General features: G+C 35.2%; 2 protein-coding genes across 3 annotated transcripts; one reads left to right on the top strand and one right to left on the bottom strand.

Annotated features, from left to right (window-relative positions):
• The first annotated feature begins 937 nt into the window (after positions 1-937).
• LOC132158794 (T-box transcription factor TBX20) lies at positions 938-8,491 on the top strand. 2 transcript variants are annotated; one of them, XM_059568373.1, is made up of 8 exons: positions 938-1,377; positions 2,301-2,556; positions 2,833-2,997; positions 3,399-3,507; positions 4,019-4,177; positions 4,459-4,535; positions 6,626-6,738; positions 7,269-8,491. In XM_059568373.1, exons 1-8 carry the CDS (start codon positions 1,251-1,253, stop codon positions 7,607-7,609), a joined length of 1,347 nt encoding a protein of 448 aa, XP_059424356.1. In that variant the 5' UTR covers positions 938-1,250; the 3' UTR covers positions 7,610-8,491. The 2 variants fall into 2 exon arrangements, with proteins under 2 accessions (XP_059424356.1, XP_059424355.1); XM_059568372.1 differs by having other exon boundaries at positions 6,623-6,738.
• A 5,374-nt stretch (positions 8,492-13,865) lies between these two features.
• LOC132158799 (homocysteine-responsive endoplasmic reticulum-resident ubiquitin-like domain member 2 protein) lies at positions 13,866-22,649 on the bottom strand. The gene is made up of 9 exons (XM_059568378.1): positions 22,538-22,649; positions 21,442-21,799; positions 20,156-20,233; positions 17,798-17,899; positions 16,802-16,941; positions 16,579-16,704; positions 15,638-15,946; positions 15,433-15,535; positions 13,866-14,469 (listed from the first exon to the last, which is right to left on the bottom strand). Exons 2-9 carry the CDS (start codon positions 21,586-21,588, stop codon positions 14,293-14,295), a joined length of 1,182 nt encoding a protein of 393 aa, XP_059424361.1. The 5' UTR covers positions 21,589-21,799; positions 22,538-22,649; the 3' UTR covers positions 13,866-14,292.

The following is a 22,649-nucleotide window of genomic DNA, read 5'->3' as shown; positions in this document are numbered from 1 at the left end:
AAATTATTATTATTATTTTTATTAATATAATTAATATAATAATTATTATTATTATTATTAATAGTAGGCTATTATTTAATTATAGGCTAGAATGGTATTAGACCTATTTTTGTATGTTTTTCTTTAGCCTACTTTTGCTGTGACTTTTTTGTTCTCATTTTTCAATTACTATCGAGTCAGATTAGTAGCGTAAAAATAGCCTGTCTATTTTCTGTGTTTTTTTCTCGCTTATTTGTACGGTTTATACACAGAACGATGTCGTTTAAAACAAGCAACAAAATCAGAACATTGATAAATAGAATATGTTGTTTTTTGCTTTCCAACGTTATAGCAGTATATAGCCTAACTAGTTTAAAATTCTTAAAATAAAATTTTACTTAAACTAAAAAAATATTCTTATTGTGAAAACGTCTGGACCTGTGTTTTTGTCAGAGAAAAAGTGTTCTGAATAATGGATTATATTATATCATAAAACATATAAACAAATACAATTAGGCTAGGATAGTTTATTTCTAGGTGATAAAACATTTGTCACGTCACGTAGCATTCCTTTACAAGATGTGGACATGTAAGTTTTCATGCATGATGTAAGCTTATATACATAACCAGCGTTTTAGTGTAGACAGAAGTGACGTGTTAAACACTGATGAAGTTTATTTAGCATTTTGACGGCTCTCTCAGGTCTACGCAGCGCCTAGTAGTCGAAAACATTACGGGTGAACTCATGAATATTATTAATGTCGTTCTGACGTTGCTTGAGGTGGCCAGTCACAAAAGTGAGTAAATATTGTTAAGCCACGCCTCTATCAAAAATCTCACTGACGCCCGCTCACTAGCGTCACACTGTCGACAAATCAGGAAGGTTAACGTCACGTGCATAAATTAATATTCATGAGCCAAGCCGTCACCGAAGTAGGATTTGTAAATAAACTGAGCGCAGTGTCTTGAAGAGCCAATGATCTAGAAGCAACACAGCGATTGGTCGTGGCTGTGTACGACGGAGGGGCTAGTGAAATTAAGGAGACTGCTAGTGTCCAAAACTTACAATGAAGACCTTGCTTTGCGAGAGAACTAGAGGGTGACTGGAGCGAGACACACAATGTCCCAACCGATTTGGAAGTAACACACGCATCAGCCTGTAGCCTGCAATCTTCTTAGTCCTGACTTAAATATCATCTTGCCATTTAAACTCGTTTCGGGACTTACTCTGGACATTTGTGCTGTTGAGAATAGTTTTGAGCACTCGCATCATGGAGTACACCTCTTCCCCAAAGCCTCAGCTCTCTTCTAGGGCGAATGCTTTCTCCATAGCCGCACTCATGTCAAGTGGGAAACCGAAGGACAAGGAGTCGGAGGAAAATACCATAAAGCCGCTGGGTGAGAGCAGATCTGACTCTTTTATGAGTTTTGATAGCAAAAGTGTTTCCGTGTTTTGCAACAGTGACATGCGTTTGCATGTTAGGCGTACAGTGACATCAGCGTCAAACTACAGCAGTTATATATATAAGAAAATAGCCTAGTGTAAAATAACTGAAGTAGACTAATGAAACTGTTTTCAGTGTGTTATACGATTGCATGCCTTTCTGAGGCCGTAAAAATGCGAATATTCTAAGAAATAGTCAAATTGTGACCTGTCAATAAATGAGTGATTCTATTAAGCTATATGCTATGAAATGAAAAATATTAGATCAACAAGTGAGATTTTGTATTTGGCTAATTTGTGTTCTTTTATTAATATTTGTTTGCTTTCCTGGCTAAGGCTAATCATAATTAATATATTTAATATAGGAGGTAGCCTAAACCCACAAGCGACAAAACACTTTGTACGCCCAACCGTTTATTTACACTTACAATATAAAGATAGAAGTGAAGTCTTATTTGCCTAGCAGTATATTAAATTAAAAACAACAACAATATTTGGTTTTATTTCCACTGCATTGAAATATTTCTATGCAGTTTGTCATTTTAAATTTCAGGCAATATTAATAAAAACGTAAAAAAATAGAAATAGCCTACTTATGATCCTTCATCAACATTTAAGCACGCGTAAATACTATTTATTTTAGGACATTGTTAATTATAGCAATGTGAATTATGTTTATAGCTAGCCTATATATTATTTTTATATTTCATAGAAGCTCATATATTATATGAGCTTATATGTGTATATATATATTTTTTATTAGATCAAAACCCAATTCTGCATGCTTGTTCCAGACTTTAACATCTTTTGTAACACTAACTGCAATACATTTGTGCAACATATTTTGTAATTCGTGATCCTTTTTTTTAAATTCTAGAACAATTCGTGGAGAAGTCGTCGTGCCATCCAAACCTCGCAGACCTGCCTTCGCTGGACTCCCACGGTGACTTCAGCAGCAGCGGCAGCAGCAGCAGCGGCGGCGGAGCTCCGTTATGTACCGAGCCGCTCATCCCTACGAGCCCCTGCGTCCCCAGCGAGGAGATGGCCAAGATCTCCTGCAGCCTCGAGACCAAAGAACTGTGGGACAAGTTCCATGAACTCGGCACGGAAATGATTATCACAAAATCTGGAAGGTAAAAAAACTTTAATTATTTTACTTTTCGTAGCCTATTTTTAGACGAATTTGTTTGGTATATTTAATAGACGCATTTAGCAGGACAGGCCTGTTGTCAGTAGACATGGGATTAAAAATGTCACCACATCTAAAATAGGCTACTTCAGCTCATTTGTTTTACACAGTTGAACTAACATATTCTCAAAAATCATGTTTACTCACGATATCAATTCAATATATCAACGATATCAACTTAAATATAACTTATAAACATACATATATATTGTTTCAACAGACGAATGTTTCCGACAATTCGTGTATCATTTTCCGGAGTGGATCCGGACGCCAAATATATCGTTCTAATGGACATCGTTCCGGTGGACAATAAGAGATATCGATATGCCTATCATAGATCCTCGTGGCTTGTGGCGGGAAAGGCAGATCCACCTTTACCTGCTAGGTAAGAAGCTTTCACCTGTATGCGTTGTTTTGCTGTTTTTGACTAGTTAAAAAAGTTGCTAAATCATAAACAAAATGTGAACAGCCAGTGTAACTAAAAATGGAGTAAATTGTTAAATACATTATTTTGAATAGGCAACCTACAAACTGAAGTGGTAATTCGCTTTGAATGTAGCCTATAGCCTACGTGCAGCCTAATTCGAACATATTGGAATTTCGCACTTTCTATATATATATATATATATATTAAGTCATTTTTAGATTCAAATCCAAAGAAAATTTTGTGAAATGTAGGCTAATTATGAGAACACCGTAAAAAAATCGAATAGGCTAAATAATGAACGCAGGCTTTATTCAAACGAATCGACAGCATCCATTTTTTCCCCTGTTATTATATTACAGGTTGTACGTGCATCCAGATTCGCCATTTACAGGAGAACAGCTATTGAAACAAATGGTTTCTTTCGAAAAAGTGAAGCTTACAAACAACGAACTGGATCAGCACGGACACGTAAGCACAAAGCTTCGTTTTTAATCTGTGCTATATATTGCGGCTTTACATTTTATTCTGTGTATGTCAGTGTGTATTAATTATAACTAATTATTTAATAGAAAACAAAAATAGTAGCCTAGGCTATCTGTAAAGATAGGCATCTGTATCTGTCAACATAAGTTGCTGTACAGAAAATATATTTTGCCTGTAAAGAGCAATTCTTTGTTTTGTTTTTTTTGTTTTTTTAAATGAGAATGATTATTCAAGTATATGATATATTTAATAGCCTATTTAGATATAAAACACAGCATATTTATAGCAAAAGTAGACTGATGATAAAGCATAATAGTGTTTTCTTTATTGTGTCAAGATAAAAAAGAGATAATGATTATAATAATAAATATTTCAGTAATTAATGAAATGCATAATGCATCACTCTGCAAAAGCCTGGTTTACATATGTATTTATAGTTTTTTTGCATCACATAAATTAAAATTTTCTTATGTTCCTGACCAATTTTCTTAAACAGATCATCCTGAACTCCATGCACAAGTACCAACCACGAGTTCATATAATCAAGAAGAAAGATCACACAGCGTCACTTCTTAATCTAAAGTCTGAGGAGTTTCGTACATTTGTCTTCACCGAGACAGTTTTCACTGCGGTCACTGCTTACCAGAACCAGCTGGTTAGTACATATCAACCTCTTTCTTAACTCCTTTGTAAGGCAGCTGGAAAAGCCATTATATATTTAGTCAAAATGTATGTTTTGAGTGTATATTTCTCCCACTGGCTATTTATATTAGTATATTTTGGCAGCAATTTAAAATAGATTTGATTTTAGTAGAACAGTACTGGAAGACCTCAATCATTCCATTTGAATTTATGTTTCATTTAATGCTCGTGACATCATGTGGGAGAAGAAAAGAGCTGCTGGATTAATTTAGTCATTTCCTATTTTTGCTGCAGATAACCAAACTGAAGATTGACAGCAACCCTTTTGCCAAAGGCTTCAGAGACTCCTCCAGACTTACGGATATTGAGAGGTATGAGGAATTCTGCTGCTAGCCGTGTGTTGATTTCTGAGCAGTGTTCAGTGCAGAAGGAGGAGCAGCTGCTCTGGGGAGTAAAGCGCGTGTGTGGTGGGGAACTTTCAGCCAAACTCATTAACAAGTGCACAAGTGGCTTTTCATTAGTCTCATTAGACCTAGACGTGTGTGGGCGGGTTGGTTCAAGGAACGCTGGAAAAAAGTATGGTTCATGTGGTCAATTAATTATTATTATTATTATTATTATTAATAAAGTAAAAAAAAAAGTTTAAAAAAATATCTATATCTATATATATCTATATATCTATATCTATATATCTATATCTATATATATATATATATATATATATATATATATATATATATATATATTTTGCTGAATTAATTAAAAAAAAAATTTACACCAACAAAACTCAATTTAAGATTTGTTTAGGTCAGGTAGAAATAGTTTCTAAAGGTAACATTTGTATAACATCTGACTTTTTATATTATATAAATTATAATATTATATATATATATATATATATATATATATATATATATATATATATATATGTATATGTATATATATGTATATATGTATGTATGTATGTATGTATGTATGTATGTGTGTATGAATTTTACCAACCTCTGGAGATGTTATATGAATACCATATATTTTAATTAAGTCGATTAACATGTATAAATAGTACAAGAAAACACACTTGGAAAGATGTCAATATCTTTCTATATATTATGAATATATCTTGATTATATATATATATATATATATATATACTGTATATATATATCAAGAAAATGCACAAGAAAAAGGGTCAGTATCGCTCACTTTTCTGACTAAAGATTCACTGGAAAACCCAAAAATAATTTTATAAAGCTAGAAATGCTGGAACTGACCGCTTTTTGGTAATGTGCTCTCAAATTAGCATTCCAGTTAAACATTTGCCAGAAAATTCCATTTCAGACCACAACGAAAGAACTACTGAAAGTCAATGACTGCCAAAAATACCACACAAAAATGCATCCTGCTCTCTCTCTTTCTCCATCTCTCTTATTTCTTTTTCTCTTTGGAAGGGCTGTGAATTAGATCTGATCAATTGATCTTCAGGGAGCTGCAGAAATCGCATTAGTCTGGAGTCGGGCACTGCACTAAAACACAGCGTAATTCAATTGAGCCCCGTGACTGATTGAAAACAGCCACCCAAGTTGTAGGGCTGCGAGGCCGCTCTCCTCGGGAGCGCATCGCAGATAAAAACACACATATTTGTATTGCGCTGCTGACAGATATTGCACTTTCCTAACCTAATTGGGAGGCTAATGTGGACGCATGGCTCTTGTGATGCAGACCATCTCAGCCTGTCTGAGGAGTCTAATCTAACAGGAGCTAATGCACTTACTGCAAGGCTAGCAGACACACTTCTCTCTATGCACTTGCTGTGTGTTAACATATTTTTATGTGCTTGTTGTTTAAGCTAGCATGAACTGTGTGATTCATTGAGCACAAAGCTGCAGAGAGACACTTCAGATGTGTTATTAATTAGCATATTCACACTTAACGTGTGGTTTAAAATGTCAGAATAGTAAATACATGTTATAAAGTTCCTCACTTTGTTACCTGAAATAAAATATTTTTTGTACTTTGATGTACAAAAAAAACTAAAGCTAAAATTGAAATTAAATGTAAAAAAATATTTCAAAATAAAATAAAAAAAGACAAAAAGATACAACAAAAAAAAATTAACTAAAATTTTCTAAATGTTTTTTTTTACCCAAAAATCTAAATTGTGGCACCTCATGTCATTTAAAACATTTAAGACTGTCTTCTGTTCATACAATATTAGTCATTTAGGCCCAGTGTTGTTTTGAACCCCTCTGGCTTTAATTTCATGGACAAAAACTGTTAAAATTTTATTTTGTGTTTATTTTTGGAGATTTGTATTCTCTTTAAATTAGATGATATTATTTGATGGCTTGAAAAATATTTGTTTAGTTTATTAAAATGAAGTTTATTTAGGATATGTAACCAGATCAAATATTTGTGGATATAGAGATATATTTTGGGCTATTGTCTTTTGATTTTGCTGTAGGGAAAGTGTTGAGAGCTTGATCCACAAGCACTCTTACGCCCGGTCGCCCATTCGGACTTATGCTGGTGATGAGGAAACCTTGGGTGAAGATGGGCACTTGGCACACAGTAGAGGTAAGAAAATGTTCCTGTAAAAGTAAACCATGCACTGTTTTTACAAACTACAACCATATATTAAATGCTGTTAAATAATGTAAATATACAAATCTTCCAAAATCGGCTTTGTAACTAAAAATGTACTGATAACCACCATAATCACATAGACAGTACACAAAAAGAACCATCAGGGTAACACACATGAATAAATAGTGCAATAAACATTAACTAAATAACAGAAAATGTAGCACAGAACAATGTAGATAACAAAAAATAAGAAGATACAAATCTATTTATATAAAATGCAATCATATGTCATGTGTCACACAGTTTTCCAGTACAGTTTTTACTTACAGTTTATTTTAAGGTGTCCTTGTTACAATGTAATTATACATTTAAGAAGCTGTACTTACTATATGGTTAGGGTTTGGTTTAGGGTTAACAGTTTAACAGGTTTTTTTCTGTAAAAATTACTAAAAATGTTTGCATTATGGTGTAAATATGCTCATTTAATTGTACAAATAATGCATTCAATTCTTTCCATGCAGGTTCAGCATTCACCGCATCGGATAACCTCTCCCTCAGCTCCTGGGTCACCACCACGTCTGGCTTCTCTGGCTTTCAGCACCCTCAGTCTCTGTCTGCCATCGGAACCAGCACAGCGTCCCTGGCCAGTCCTCTTCCTCACCCCATCCAGGGCTCTCTACCCCCTTACAGTCGACTGGGCATGCCTCTCACCCCGTCCGCTCTGGCCGGCTCCATGCAGGCCAGCGGGCCGACCTTTCCCTCCTTCCACATGCCACGCTACCACCACTATTTCCAGCAGGGGCCCTACGCCGCCATCCAGGGACTGCGCCATTCTTCCACAGTCATGACCCCGTTCGTATGATTCCTGCCACTTCAGCCTGATAAGATTTCCCAATCACCGGCATGCGAAGACATACGCCACCCATACACACATGCTTACACGAAAGGAAGAATCACATGTAAATAATATTGACTCACACGGCATTGACTAACGACCCGGACGTGCTGAGAACGAAAAGCCCAATGGACAGGAATTCTTGTAAAACATAACTTTAAGCATGAGTTTTTAGTGTTAATAAGAGCCTCAGAGATCCGTCTTCATCTGCAGATGTGTTAATGCTACAATTTAAAGGGATAGTTCACCCAAAAATGAAAATTCTGTCATCATTTAATCACCCTCATGTCGTTCCAAACCTGTATGACTTTCTTCCTTCCAAAGAACATAAAAGAAGATATTTTGAAGAATACTGATAACCAAACCATTTCGATTCCCATTGACTTCCTTTGTATTTCTGGTCCGTATAATGAAAATCAGTGGGAACTGAAAGTGGTACAAACGTTTATTTTTTTTTTTGTGTTCTGGAAGTCAGTGGGAACCAACTTTCTTCAATATATATATATATATATATATATATATATATATATATATATATATATATATATATATATATATTTTTTTTTTTTTTGCTTTCCACAAAAGGACAGATATTCATACAGGTTTGATAGTGTTTGTATATGATGACAGAATGTAATTTTTAGGAAAACTGTTTCTTTAAAGATTCATTCATTCCTTTATCGACACCCAGAGCCAGATGAGGGAGAACATAACTCACTGAACATAACACTGGACTACTGCTGTTTCTCATTCCCCGTGATCCATCACCTCTAAATGATATGATATGATATGCTCTCTGTGGAGCTGCCAACCCTCCAGTCAGCCCTCCTGTTCAAAGTGTGGACACTAGAGGGCGCTGTGCTATTTCAAAACGGCAATACTGGATGGAAAGTGAAAAAAAGTGAAAGTGAGGTGACATTCAGCCAAGTATGGTGACCCATACTCAGAAATTGTGCTCTGCATTTAACCCATCCAAAATGCACACACACAGAGCAGTGAACACACACCCAGAGCAGTGGGCAGCCATTTATGCTGCGGCGCCCAGGGAGCAGTTGGGGGTTCGATGCCTTGCTCAAGGGCACCTAAGTCGTGGTATTGAAGGTGGAGAGAGAACTGTACATGCACTCCCCCCACCCACAATTCCTGCTGGCCCGGGACTCGAACTCACAACCTTTCGATTGGGAGTCCGACTCTCTAACCATTAGGCCACGACTTCCCACGGTATAAACAGTATACGTGTGATGCTGGACAGGCTACTTTTAGCTTTCCGGTCAGAAAAGTTTATTTTCTTTAAAAACCGTTTAAGACATTTTATTGTATTTAATATTTAAAGAGACAGTTTTCCAAGAAATGTAAATTCTCTCATCATTTACACACCCTCAAAAACTATATTTTGAAGAATGTTGGTAACCAAACATATATATATATAATAATAATAATAATCATAATAATAATAATAATTATTATTATAATAATTAACAACATGAGGGTAATAGCAAGAAAATATAAATTAACATAATTGAAATTAAAAAGACAAAATAAGGGTGATCTCAAACTGATATGAACCAGCGGATACGTGAGGCAAATGAGTCACAAACAAAAAATCCAGAGCAAAATGGACAGGTTTCTGATTCGTAACTGGCTAATAATTATTTTCCAGTGCCAGAAACTGAGTTTTAGCCACTCGAGGCGGCTTGTCGACAGCCAGCTTGCAGGAAGTCTACACCTTTAAATAATGGGCTAACTTTTAAATAGTAGTCTCGTCTTCCCCAGGTGAACGAGGGAAATTGGGTGATTTGTGGCTGAAGCGTTCCTATTTGTACAATCACATCGACAACAATTCATCAACATCCTGAAACCAAATCACAGAGAAACAGCACTTGCTGTAATAGCCAGATGAAGAGGAACTGGTATGTGTGTGTGTGTGTGTGTGTGCGTGTGTAAGTGTGAGGAAATTAATGATGCTGGTTTTTATTTATTCTTCAAATTTGAACAGAAAAGACAAGCGTAAAAACACAAAGTCACACAATGCTTTTCAGGGTTGAGGGTGTTTTATTCAGATTAAATGTTTTGTCTAGAGTAAAGTTGATAAAAAAATGTGCCCACCATTTCAAGCCTTTGATTTGTTATGAACAGACTGTACAAACAGTTATGTAGTTGCAATATATTAGCAAATGTTTTCTCTTTATTCCTTTTTTGTGTGTATTTCTATGTCAGATGTATCTTACTCATAAGGAGACAACTGACCATTTTTGTTTTGATGCCTTTTTTAAGTGCAATATATTTATTTCAGCTATGAAAAAAGATATGGCTAATGTAATATTTGAAGCAATGATAGATGTTATTTGTAAACAAAAATGAAATATATATCACCCCAAAATAATGTTGTGAGAGTTTGATTTTTATGTTTGCATTATTGTATTAAATAACTACAATATATATAATACACTCTAAAAAAAAAAGTTTCCAATTGACATGTATCACTCCATGAAGAACATTTAATATCCATGAAACCTTTCCATTCCACAAAAGGTTCTTTAAAGACATTTTGTAGATTATTAAAATGTTCTTCATGCAAAGAAAAAAAAGGTTGTTTGGAACAACGGAACAGTTGACTGAAAGGTTCTTTGGGGAACCAAAAATGGTTCTTTTCAACCCCTTTTGGAACCTTTATTTTAAAGAGTATAGGATATTTTAACTAATCTATTTTTTGTTTTATTTACAGTACAAAATGTTGCATTGAACTGACAAAGAGTAAAAAAACAAACAAAAAACAAAATAAACGTTCAACTTGTGCATATTCTCTGTGAGTAACATTAATTTAAGCATCAAATTATATCTATATACTGAAAAAGATTTATATTCTTTTTATTATATACTTTTTTTCTTACTTTTTACTTTACTATTTACAATTAAGTGAAAGCATTTAAAGGACCTGATGTGCAACCAATATAAATGCGTGCTATTATTCAAGACTCTTTTTATTCAATAGATTAATGAAACACCTTAAATTCTTTTTTCAGGGAGCAGATTGTGTACTTTTTTAACTAGTAATTCCAGCAGAGAGTCAGAGAGAGAACTATTTCTATGCATGTATGTTTTCATTCATAAAATAATTGTGAATGATTGATTTTATAATTATAAATTCTTTGAAGCCTTGGAGAGTTGCACATTTCGCTACAGCAAAATGTGAGTAGCTCTATAAAATATGCATAACACAGTTGATGCACTAAAAGGATTTACTTTGAAAACAATTTTCATTCAGAAATTGCTAAAGAATTCCATAAATGCTTACAAAGAAATATATATATATATTAAATAGAAAGACTGAAATAGTATTTTCTTTTAAAAAATTCCAACAATCTTTATTTTATATTTACAACTTATACATACATATATGTATATATATATATATATATATATATATATATATATATATATATATATATATATATATATATATATATATATATTATACAGAGAACTGTATTGCAGAGTTCACATTGAAATAGCATTGAATAAATAGTCAAATACTAAATGTTATTTCCAAAAATTACATAACAAATTAAATTTTTATTGAAAATTACGCTTTAAAACCTTTTTAATTATATGGAAATGTTTAAAAAAGTTCATAGACATATCATATACATTTTTCATATATTATTTATTTATTTTTAAAAAGATCACAATTTGTACTACCAACCAAAACCCAATTTTCTATCACATCTGAATCTTTCTCTGGTCCATGTTTTTATTTTATTTTTTTAAACAGTGCATTTAAATAAATGGAGTTCAAATAAATGGATTTGCTAAATCCCCAACAATTATCTGCCTGTTTCTGACTAATCATACACAGAGGTGACAGTAATTATCATTTATTATTCCGTGTGCGTTATTTGTTTGGCAGGATGCTGCAGGGCAGGAAATGTCTGAGGTATATCTGTAGCATAATTCTAAATATAAAGATGGCTTCTCTTTCACACAGCCATCACTATCATGGACAAACCAACAAATCGATAGCAGGTCGTTAGTCACCGTTTCACCAGGAAGAAAAGGCACTTCTACCCTCTGATAAAAATCAGTTCCATCCTTTGAAAAGAAATAAATAAGCAAATAAATAACATCCAGTGAGAGGGTGATTGGATTAAAGAGATAGCAGAAGGGCGGTCTGAGGCCGTGAGCTATGGAGAAATAAATTGAAAGGAACAGTTCACCAGGGAGTCCATTTTAAGAAATAAGAGTGTCATTTACACAGCAAGGACTGCCAGTTAAATCCTATGTAATTTCATTCAGTTTTGCATGCTTTTTTTCTTCTTCCCGCCATGATTCTTTAATTTGTCCCTAAGACAAAGGGAGCACATTTCAATGATATGGGCAGGAATGGAAAACTGTCGGCTGTCTTTGCCAGTGAATTAAGGTTAACCCACATCCCTGTCAATAGAGTCCACGTTCTTTATTGCCTCTATTAAACACTGGTCAACCATAGTTTTATAGATGCCTCACTTACTTTTATTTGAAAAATACATGCATAATTAAATGCTAGATTAAATTTCTGAATCAAACAAAACACTTTTGTTTTTCTTGAATACTTGGAACACCTTCTTACACTCTGTTATTTCTCATTTAATAGCGGATAGAATTTGTATAGGCTTACATTTAATGGAAGAAACATATGTAAATTGCTAAAACTGGGGAGACTTAAGCTATTTTGTCACTTTTTTCTGTTTGTTTTACTTTAATTGTTAAGTTTATTTTAGAAGCCAACTTTAAGCTACAAAACCTGCATTTTACATTTACATTACATTAGTTTTTAAAATTTCTACCATTATTGCCCAGGATGAACACATTTTATTTATTTTTACCTTTTGTGAAAATATAATTTATTTATTCCTGAATCTGTAATACACACACACACACACACACACATATTTACCTGTCCTAGACTGAGTGAATGAAAGAGTGATTTTCTTCTGTTTGTCCAATCAATAAATATTATAACATGATATCATATTTTAAAATTTACCATTATTTATTTATTTAGGAATATTGTTGTTTATCATTTGGTCTTGTTATTTGAAAACCACATACAAAAACCACATTTGAAGTTAACCTTCTTACTCAGAAACCGTCTTTGTGACAACTAGCCCCAGTCTCCTCTAATTTGTGCAGTTATCAATCACATTGTTTTTATCCTTTTCTTGTATTCCTGCAGAAATCCACTTAATTCAAGCGAAATAATTTCAACAGCTACATTTGTCTAAGTCTGTCCAACAAAGGATGGAGTCATGATGAAATCATGGTCTGTCAGACAGAGATCTGTTCTCCTGATAAGAGTTGTCCTACCTTGGGAAGAGGGACTATAATCCGATTTGTCCAGTTACTTAGTGGAGTCCGGGTGAAATGAGCCCAATAAATGTCTCTGTCATGCATAATTAATTGTGTTGTTACAATGAACCATACAAAATCCATCTTCATTTGATTAGAGGTTCTCTGAAGGCACTGAAGTGCATGATGGTCTACTTTGTCTCCATCTCACCTCAGTGTCTTTATTTGAGTGGAAGGAGGGCTGTAGCTCCGGAATGCAGATGACAGCTTTTATTACGGAATGTAAAAAGGGATTTTGTTGCATTCAGGTGGCATATACATACACTCTTACCAATGCCATGCAAGTATGGATATGAGATCAGTAAGAAATTCTTCCCTAAGGAACAATAATTGTACAAAATAGTTGGTGCAATATATGTGATTACGAAATAGGTTGCCTTTATTTCTTGAATATTTTTTTAAAAATATAAAAAATTATATATAATCTATTTATAATCTCACTCTCTCTCTGTCTAGACAGAGATAAACAAATAGAATATTGAGCGAATTACTTGCTGCATCACTACTTCCATCTATTTTAAATGTTGTCACATATACATTATATATATATATACACATTATAATATAAGCACGTAGAATACATCAAAAAAGATAACATTATGATTTCTTAAAAATATTTGTAAAATTTTCTTGAATCTTTCATACTTTCATTTTCAATCTTTTTTTAGTATATATATATATATATATATATACGTATATAAAAGTAACATTTAATGGAGTAAGAAAAAGTATTAATCATTGGAAAGAAGCTTCTTTGAAATCTGCAATGTAGATGTATTTTTTTTTATCGTGGCGCCCACTAGTGGTGTATCAGTGGATCAGCTGAAATCAAAAACACTTATTACGATAAGAAACCAAAACCTGATTTTATTCAAAAACACACCCTATTTCAATGAGATGCATATATTCATATCTGTAAATATTTACTATTTATTTACACACAAGGAAGAGAAAAATAGTTGTGCACTAAAGTAACGGCATGATTCACTAAGTCTTATGGTCTTATGTGTTTATCAACCAGTCTTGAAAAAAAAAAAAAAGTCTTTCATAACAACATGGACAGCACATCCATGAAACCTCACCCCGACTTGTTGACAAAGGCGAGAAGAAAAGCGTTAGGCAATAGAATAGGGGTAAAACTGAATACCATTGAAGCAGCATTAAAGACTTGCCAGGACTGGCAGAACATTTTGTACTTTTTTGTGTTTTATTATCATTTTGTGTTTACTCTCCACTGTCCACAGATAATGCGGAGACATCCGAGTTCAGTTGGCAGCTTGTGGAGGTCCCTCAGGGATGAGGGAGGTGAAGAAAGTGCTGATGAACGACCAAGCGGCCGACAGGAAGCCGGGCTGATGCAGGTCTGTGTTCATGGGATCTTCAGGACCTTCCTCTCCGCTGTCCCCCTCGTCATCCTCCATCCCCTCATCCATCATACGCTCCTACAGAGAGAGAGAGAGAGTGAAAAAGAGATCGGTACGTTTTTTTTATTGTAAATACCAAATAAAACACTCATTTGGTTCATGAGAAAGATGTGTAATAGTTTTAAAGAATTAGTTTTAGGACTATGTATGACCATTTTAAGATTATTGGTATCAGCTGATAATCAGCAAATACTTTAACTCCCCTAACAGTCTTAACAATATATAATCAGCACTTTCTATTTTTTATAATGTTTTTAAACGTTTTATTCAATAATATATACTACTGTTCAAAAGTTTAAGATTTATCTGAAAGAAAGGAATACTTGATTTGAGCAAGGATGGATCAAATTGATCAAAAGTGATAGTAAAAACATTTTTACAATGATTCTAATTTCATATTTCAAATAAATGGTGTTATACTGGTATTTAACTTTCCAAAGGAACTTAAAAAAAATTGCTGCCACTGAAATTTCGGCTTTGCATCAATGGAATAAATTCAGTTTTAAAATATATTAAAATTGAAAAAAGTTAAAATTGTAATATTTCATAAGATTACTGTTTTTACTGTTTTGCACAAATAAATGCCTAAGATTTAGAAAAACATTAAACCATAATGTAAATTAAATGCAAACAGAAAATTACATTAGTGCATTATATGTACATATGCGTCTTTAAAAAGTTTAAACAGACCGAACACATTATCATCTCTATTTTCCACATTTAAAATGAACTGACAAATCTTAAAAATAAAAACCTACAATTTATGTATTGAGACCTAAATTAATAAATAAAAAAATACCTTTTGTTTCAAGAGAATTCATACATGGTTACAATTTACATTTCATCCTCTAGGGCAACACATTTTTAAGATCATGAAAAACAAATTCAGTCCAGTGTGTCCAAACTATTCTGTTCTGTCAGTATATCTTGCTTTCTAGACATTTGCAACAATATCGGCAAAAGGTGACCTCTATAACTAACCATCTCTTGCATATCCTGATTTTGCTCAGCCTCGTCTTGTGGGCCTTCTCCAGCTTCTGGATTCTGCAGTTCTGCTCTAAAGGGAAACCATCCAGCCTGGTGCCTGGAGTACAAAAACAGAGCCAATGAAGCGCAAACACAATGTTCAACTTCCTACAAGTAAACTTCTGCTTATCAGGAAGCTTCTATTTAGTACACAACCTACAGATAAACCAGCAGCATGGCACCGATCACCACAACAAAGCGGCCAAAAGAGGAATAGAAATAGACGATGCTGAGCAGAATGGCAGCACGTGACACTGTGTACATCCAGTCCAGCCAGTCTCGGTTGAGCTCATCATCGTTCAACATGGCTCCTCCCTGAGCGTTCATCTGGATGTTGGGGTTGGCAGGGCGGTCCTCCCCCATAGGGGCTGCAGGTTCATTAGGTCGAGCTGGCTGAGTGGTTGGGCCAGCACTGGGAGTGGGAAAGGGGGCCACGCTGGACGCCCGGGAGGCTGCCATGGCTGCATGACTGAAAGATTGTGAATGAAAAATTATGAACAAAATACTGCACATGAATGGTGGATGGTGCACTTACAATAAATGAGTCAAGGAAGTAATAGGGTCTGTTTTGATTTCATTCTTTACAGAGAAATATCCATATGCTACTAGTGAAAATTTCCAGATTTAAATATATTAAATATATATAAAAAAAAAACTGTTTTCTATTTTAATATATTATAAAATGTAATTGATTAATGTGATGCAAAGCTAAATTTTCAGCCGCTATTACTCCAGACTTCAGTGTCACGTGATCCTATAGAAATTTTTCTGATTTGCTTATTTCGTTATCAATTATTATTTGTGCTGAAACAATAATAATGGTGTCGTTATTTTCAATTTAGAAAACAGTTCTTGCGGTTTAATATTTTTGTGCTAACAGTGGTAAATTCTATGATGACTTTATAACATAATAAACGTCTTTCACTTCTGATAAACTTTTGATCATTCATTATGATTACCTATTCAAAAAAAATTGACCTGTAGTATTTATTTATACTGATTTGTACAGCTATTTTCTGAAATCTCAGTATGAAAGGGCTCAGATACATTATTCAGGGTCCTAAACTCATATTTAACAACAACTGGGCTGAAGTAACTTACTATTGCATATAATAATGGCGGGCATACATCTGCTGCCACCAAAACATTTGCATGGGCATGTACATGGGGTGAGCGGGGAAGCCAGCAGCGGGACCACCTTGCAAGGGAAGAGGCATTCCTTCAGGCCTAAGTGGAATGAAATATTCAAAATGAAACTCAAAAGCTTCAAAACTCCACACGTTTTGCCTTGAGTGGGTTATTTGAGAGTGTGATGTGTGTTTACCTCTGCATCACACCAGTAGGGGCAGGATTGAGGCCGTGTGTTTGTGTTGGGTTCCCCCGGTGCCTTAGACCATCAGAGTTGGCTGGAGTTTCCTGACTAGGGGTAGCAGATGAGGAGGATGGACCTGTACTGTCTGACATCTAGGAAGAAAAAAAAAAATGGACATGAGCTTAAGATTTAACAATAAGGTCTTATTTGTTAATATTAGTTTAAGCATTAACTCACATGACCTAACAATGAGCAATATATTTTTTTCATTTATTAACCTTTGTTAAAGGTGCTGTATGCAAGTTCTTGACTCTATTAAAGCATAAAAATACCATAATGTTTGCAGATATTGATGAAACATGTTAACATACTTGTTTATCTGAAAAACAATGCTACAGTCAGTTATTCTCCTTTGAAAATGTTGTTCCGGGCCAGAATGTCGGTCTGTGTTCTCAGTTTACCCAATTGTATTTCGGCACCCCGGTTGCCAGTTGGCGGAAAACACAATGCATTTAATTTAATAAACGTCAAGTGCGCTCGTTCCTGTTAGTGTCATCAATCTGGCAACCTGTGTGTGTGTCAAGTTTGAGGAGATGGGGCAGGGTGAAAAAACCCTCTCCAACATTTTGAATTTGGACTGCAATACCTAGTTCAGTCGCTCTGTGTCAATCCTACATACAGCACCTTTAAGTTGTGAAGTTGCTACTAGCAACTGTTTGGTTTCCAACTTCTTTTGTGTTTAACAGAAGAAAGAAACATACAGGTTTTGAACCACCTGAGGGTGAGTAATTTATGACAAAATCTTCATTTTTGGATGAACTATTCCTTTGACATAAACTGAGATTTATAAATGCTTTAAAAGTATTTGTTCATTGTTTAGGTTAACTAGTGTAGTTAACCATGTTAACAAATTAAACCTTAAATGTAAGGTATTACATATATGATAAACAGGAAAAGGAACTATTCCTCATGGAATGGTATTTTTCTTTTTTTAATCTATGCACTCACTGAAGAGCTGGAATCGGTGGTGCTAGCAGGGCTGCTGGAAGTGGGGGATGATGGGGGGCTTTGTGACGCACACACCAGGTGGACCATGTGGTATTCATCTTGCTGTTGGGGTTAAAGAAATCCAGTGATTAGAATCCATACAAAAATCCTGAGCTCTGGTCAAATACTTTAAAAGAGTACAATATACAGTCGTGGCCAAAAGTTTTGAGAATTACATAAATATTAGTTTTCAAAAAGTTTGCTGCTAAACTGCTTTTAGATCTTTGTTTCAGTTGTTTCTGTGATGTACTGAAATATAATTACAAGCACTTCATACGTTTCAAAGGCTTTTATCAACAATTACATGACATTTATGCGAAGAGTCAGTATTTGCAGTGTTGGCCCTTCTTTTTCAGGACCTCTGCAATTCGACTGGGCATGCTCTCAATCAACTTCTGGGTCAAATCCTGACTGATAGCAACCCATTCTTTCATAATCACTTCTTGGAGTTTGTCAGAATTAGTGGGTTTTTGTTTGTCCAACCGCCTCTTGAGGATTGACCACAAATTCTCAATGGGATTAAGATCTGGGGAGTTTCCAGGCCATGGACCCAAAATTTCAATATTCTGGTCCCCGTGCCACTTAGTTATCACTTTTGCCTTATGGCACGGTGCTCCATCGTGCTGGAAAATGCATTGTTCTTCACCAAACTGTTGTTGGATTGTTGGAAGAAGTTGCTGTTGGAGGGTGTTTTGGTACCATTCTTTATTCATGGCTGTGTTTTTGGGCAGAATTGTGAGTGAGCCCACTCCCTTGGATGAGAAGCACACATGAATGGTGTCAGGATGCTTTACTGTTGGCATGACACAGGACTGATGGTAGCGCTCACCTTTTCTTCTCCGGACAAGCCTTTTTCCAGATGCCCCAAACAATCGGAAAGGGGCTTCATCTGAGAATATGACTTTGCCCCAGTCCTCAGCAGTCCATTCACTATACTTTCTGCAGAAGATCAATCTGTCCCTGATGTTTTTTTTTGGAGAGAAGTGGCTTCTTTGCTGCCCTTCTTGACACCAGGCCATCTTCCAAAAGTCTTGGCCTCACTGTGTGTGCAGATGCGCTCACACCTGCCTGCTGCCATTCCTGAGCAAGCTCTGCACTGGTGGCACTCCGATCCCGCAGCTGAATCCTCTTTAGGAGACGATCCTGGCGCTTGCTGGACTTTCTTGGACGCCCTGAAGCCTTCTTTACAAGAATTGAACCTCTTTCCTTGAAGTTCTTGATGATCCTATAAATTGTTGATTTAGGTGCAATCTTAGTAGCCACAATATCCTTGCCTGTGAAGTCATTTTTATGCAACGCAATCACGGCTGCACGCGTTTCTTTGCAGGTCACCATGGTTAACAATGGAAGAACAATGATTTCAAGCATCACCCTCCTTTTAACATGTCAAGTCTGCCATTCTAACCCAATCAGCCTGACATAATGATCTCCAGCCTTGTGCTCGTCAACATTCTCACCTGAGTTAACAAGACAATTACTGAAATGATCTCAGCAGGTCCTTTAATGACAACAATGAAATGCAGTGGAAAGGTTTTTTTGGGATTAAAGGGATAGTTCACTCTCAAATTAAATTTTGGTATGTTTTAGCTTTGGTATGTTTTAGCTTTGGTATGTTTTATACTGTTCGTTTTCTTACACAAACCACTCGTTTCGTGTATTAGGTCATCAATGTGTACTTATGATGGGGAATTGTTTAATTTTGACTCCTCTGTGCATGCTCTTTGAGGTGGTGACCATAGACATCCATTATGTGAGTCACAGACAAGAACGGTTGGACCTAAAAATATCAAAATGGGAAATACTGAGGAAACAAAGAAACCTACATCTTGGATGTCCTTGAGGTAAGCTAAAACATATCAAAATTTAATTTGAGAGTGAACTATCCCTTTAAGTTAATTTTCATGGCAAAGAAGGACTATGCAATTCATCTTATCACTCTTCATAACATTCTGGAGTATATGCAAATTGCTATTATAAACACTTAAGCAGCAACTTTTCCAATTTCTAATTTTTATGTAATTCTCAAAACTTTTGGCCACGACTGTACACACTTTGAGGTGGTCACTATACATGTTCTTGCATCAAGTTTGTCTGTGCCACAGATGTCTAAAAAGAGATTATGATGGTGGATCACAAAAGTTTTAGGATCTATAAAGTACAAAAGTTGTACGAACTATAAAGTTAAGCGGAAGTTTCAACTTCTCAACAATCAAAATTCTCTTCAAAACACTTTTTTGAACGTTGCATCTGATTTGATGTTTAAGCAAACTAGAGAACAGAAACCTTTCTTAATCAGAGAAACCGTTTAAATAAGAGAACCTTTCTTAGCACATCCCTCAACTGCAAGTGATCCTGAAGAAGCCGTCCAGAATAGACAAGTCTCTGATCCTTAGATGACTGAAAGAATGTAGGAAGGGTTTGATTAGAACGGTGTTCAGTGAAATCTCAGACATAAAATCTCACAGCTCTGCATGGGGCTCTCTTGGGCAAAATACCAGCAATGCCAAACATTCCTGTAGAGCAGGTGGCATCTAGCTGCTATTTCCTTAAGTCAGCATGCAATTTCATAGACTTCTTCTAAAAACACTTTTAAATCATCATAAAAACATGTTTCGAATCATGTAGGAATAAGACATAACCTTGGCTAAATTTTAATTCTGTGATTTATAAATAGAAAGCTCTCTTACAGCCATAAACAAACCTTCCTTGAACCCCACAGCACAGAATTATGACACTTAAGTGCTTACTTCAGGTCCTTAAGTATGAAAAAAACAGGCCACCCAAGATGTAGCGGAGTTTCTGAACAGATTTGGAGAAATGTAGCATTATATCACTTGCTCACCAATGGATCATCTGCGGTGAATGGGTGCCGTCAGAATGAGAGTCCAAACAGATGTTAAAAACATAATAGTCCATACGACTCCAGTCCATCAATTAACATCATGTGAAGTCAAAGCTGCATGTTTGTAAGAAACAAATCCATCATTATGGCACTTGAGTTTAAACCGTCGCTTCTGGACAAAATCAAAAGTCAAAAATACCTTAACCCTCTCAGGCTCAAATTAAGTTTTAGTAACTTAGTAACTTTAGTAACCTTTAGTAAAGTTTTTAGTACTCCAGATACATAAAATATGTATCTGGAGTAATAAGGTTTTTAGTTTTTAACTGTTGCAATCAGCAACGCCTGCCTTGAGAGGGTTAACAATGAATTTATTTATTACCAGCTTTTAGCTTTTCATAAGACATGGACTAGAGTTGTGTGAATTACTATTGGATTATTGTGATATTTTTATTAGTTGTTTGGACTTCTGATGGCTCCCATTCGATGCAGAGGATCCAATGGTGAGAAGGTGATGTAATACTTTATTTCTTCAAATCTGTTCTAATAAAGAAACAAATCCATCTACATTTTGGACGGCTTAATGGCGAGTAAAAATTCAGCAATTCTCATTTCTGAGTGAACTATTCCTTCAAAACACTGCACTAACGATTAGAGAGACTCTAACACTTGGTCATATGATTGTTCACATAAATATAGCTCTTGGATAATTGGCAGACTGATTTATTTTATAATAGAATAATAATCTTGATGATAACAAACTCACCGGCTTGCTTGGATACACTTTGGATATGTGTTTTTTCAACTTTTCTACTGTCCAATTCAAAAAACAATTGATGGTCTGGTCATCATACTTCTGGTTGGGTGCCTTAATGACAAGAGTAACGGGGCTGTCAAATGTACCCTGTTCCATGGTTCATTAAAAAGCAGCTCTTGAGCTCAGAGACAGTGAAGTCACACTGCACCGGTTGTCCTGTTCAAGGGCAGTGATATTTTCCTTCCTCAGACTGGATTCATGGTTGATAAACTTTTGAAAGTATCCTTCATGTTGCTCTCCAGGCAGTCTCAGCACCCAAGATCAGTGAGAGGAATGTGTCAGCGGCAGGTGGATGCACTCATCCAGCCTTTTAAAAAAAAACAGATGGAGAAGAAATATGTTATGAAATACGTTTAAATGTGTAAATGAAAACCAGCTTTGCATGCAAACAGGCCTGATAAACCACACCGCAATGCTAGTTAAAAATGAGGCGATAAGCTCATTAGATGCTTAACAGCTAGCACAAATCCTAGGGTAAAATCTTCAATTTGTGTGTGAGACGTGCTCAAAAGTCACACAAAATTATTGGGCGAAATGATCCTGGCAGTTGGACCAAATCTACATATAATAACATACAGCTCAAAATATTTACTAATTAACATGTGACATTTACATATGTGACGATGGCAGAAGCTTTTAAACAAAAGTTAATTATGAAATAACATAAAACAATACATTAAAACAATAATACGAGAATAAAAGCATCATGTTCTGTCACCAAGCACCTAACTGTATACAGATACAGACTAACGTTAGCACTAGGCAACTAATCAAAACACTAACGTTACATCATATATAATGACCTCAGATTACGTGTTGGTCTGCTTGATCAGAAAATACATTAAAATGATGTTAAACGATAAATTAATAGTAACGTAACATGCACAGAACACAAACATCAGACGATAATGACCAGCTAGCTAGCAAGTGAGCTAGAGGCTCAACGTTATCCCACTGACAGCAAAAACGCTCGATATGAGTTAACATTCAAATAAAGATAGTGTTTTGAAGGCACCTGAAGAAAAAGAAAAATATATGTATGTACCCGAGTATAAATATCTTCCCCAAATAATGTTTTCGTGTAAAATGGACTCGGGCGTAACTCCGGAAATGTCGTCATCAGCACAGCAGAACAGGGCAGACAGTTCCGTACATTT

This window comes from Carassius carassius, chromosome 15 (assembly GCF_963082965.1).
Source record: "Carassius carassius chromosome 15, fCarCar2.1, whole genome shotgun sequence".
NCBI lineage: Eukaryota > Metazoa > Chordata > Actinopteri > Cypriniformes > Cyprinidae > Carassius > Carassius carassius.
Note: the sequence above shows the minus strand (reverse complement) of the source record. Positions and strands in the feature narration are given on the sequence as shown.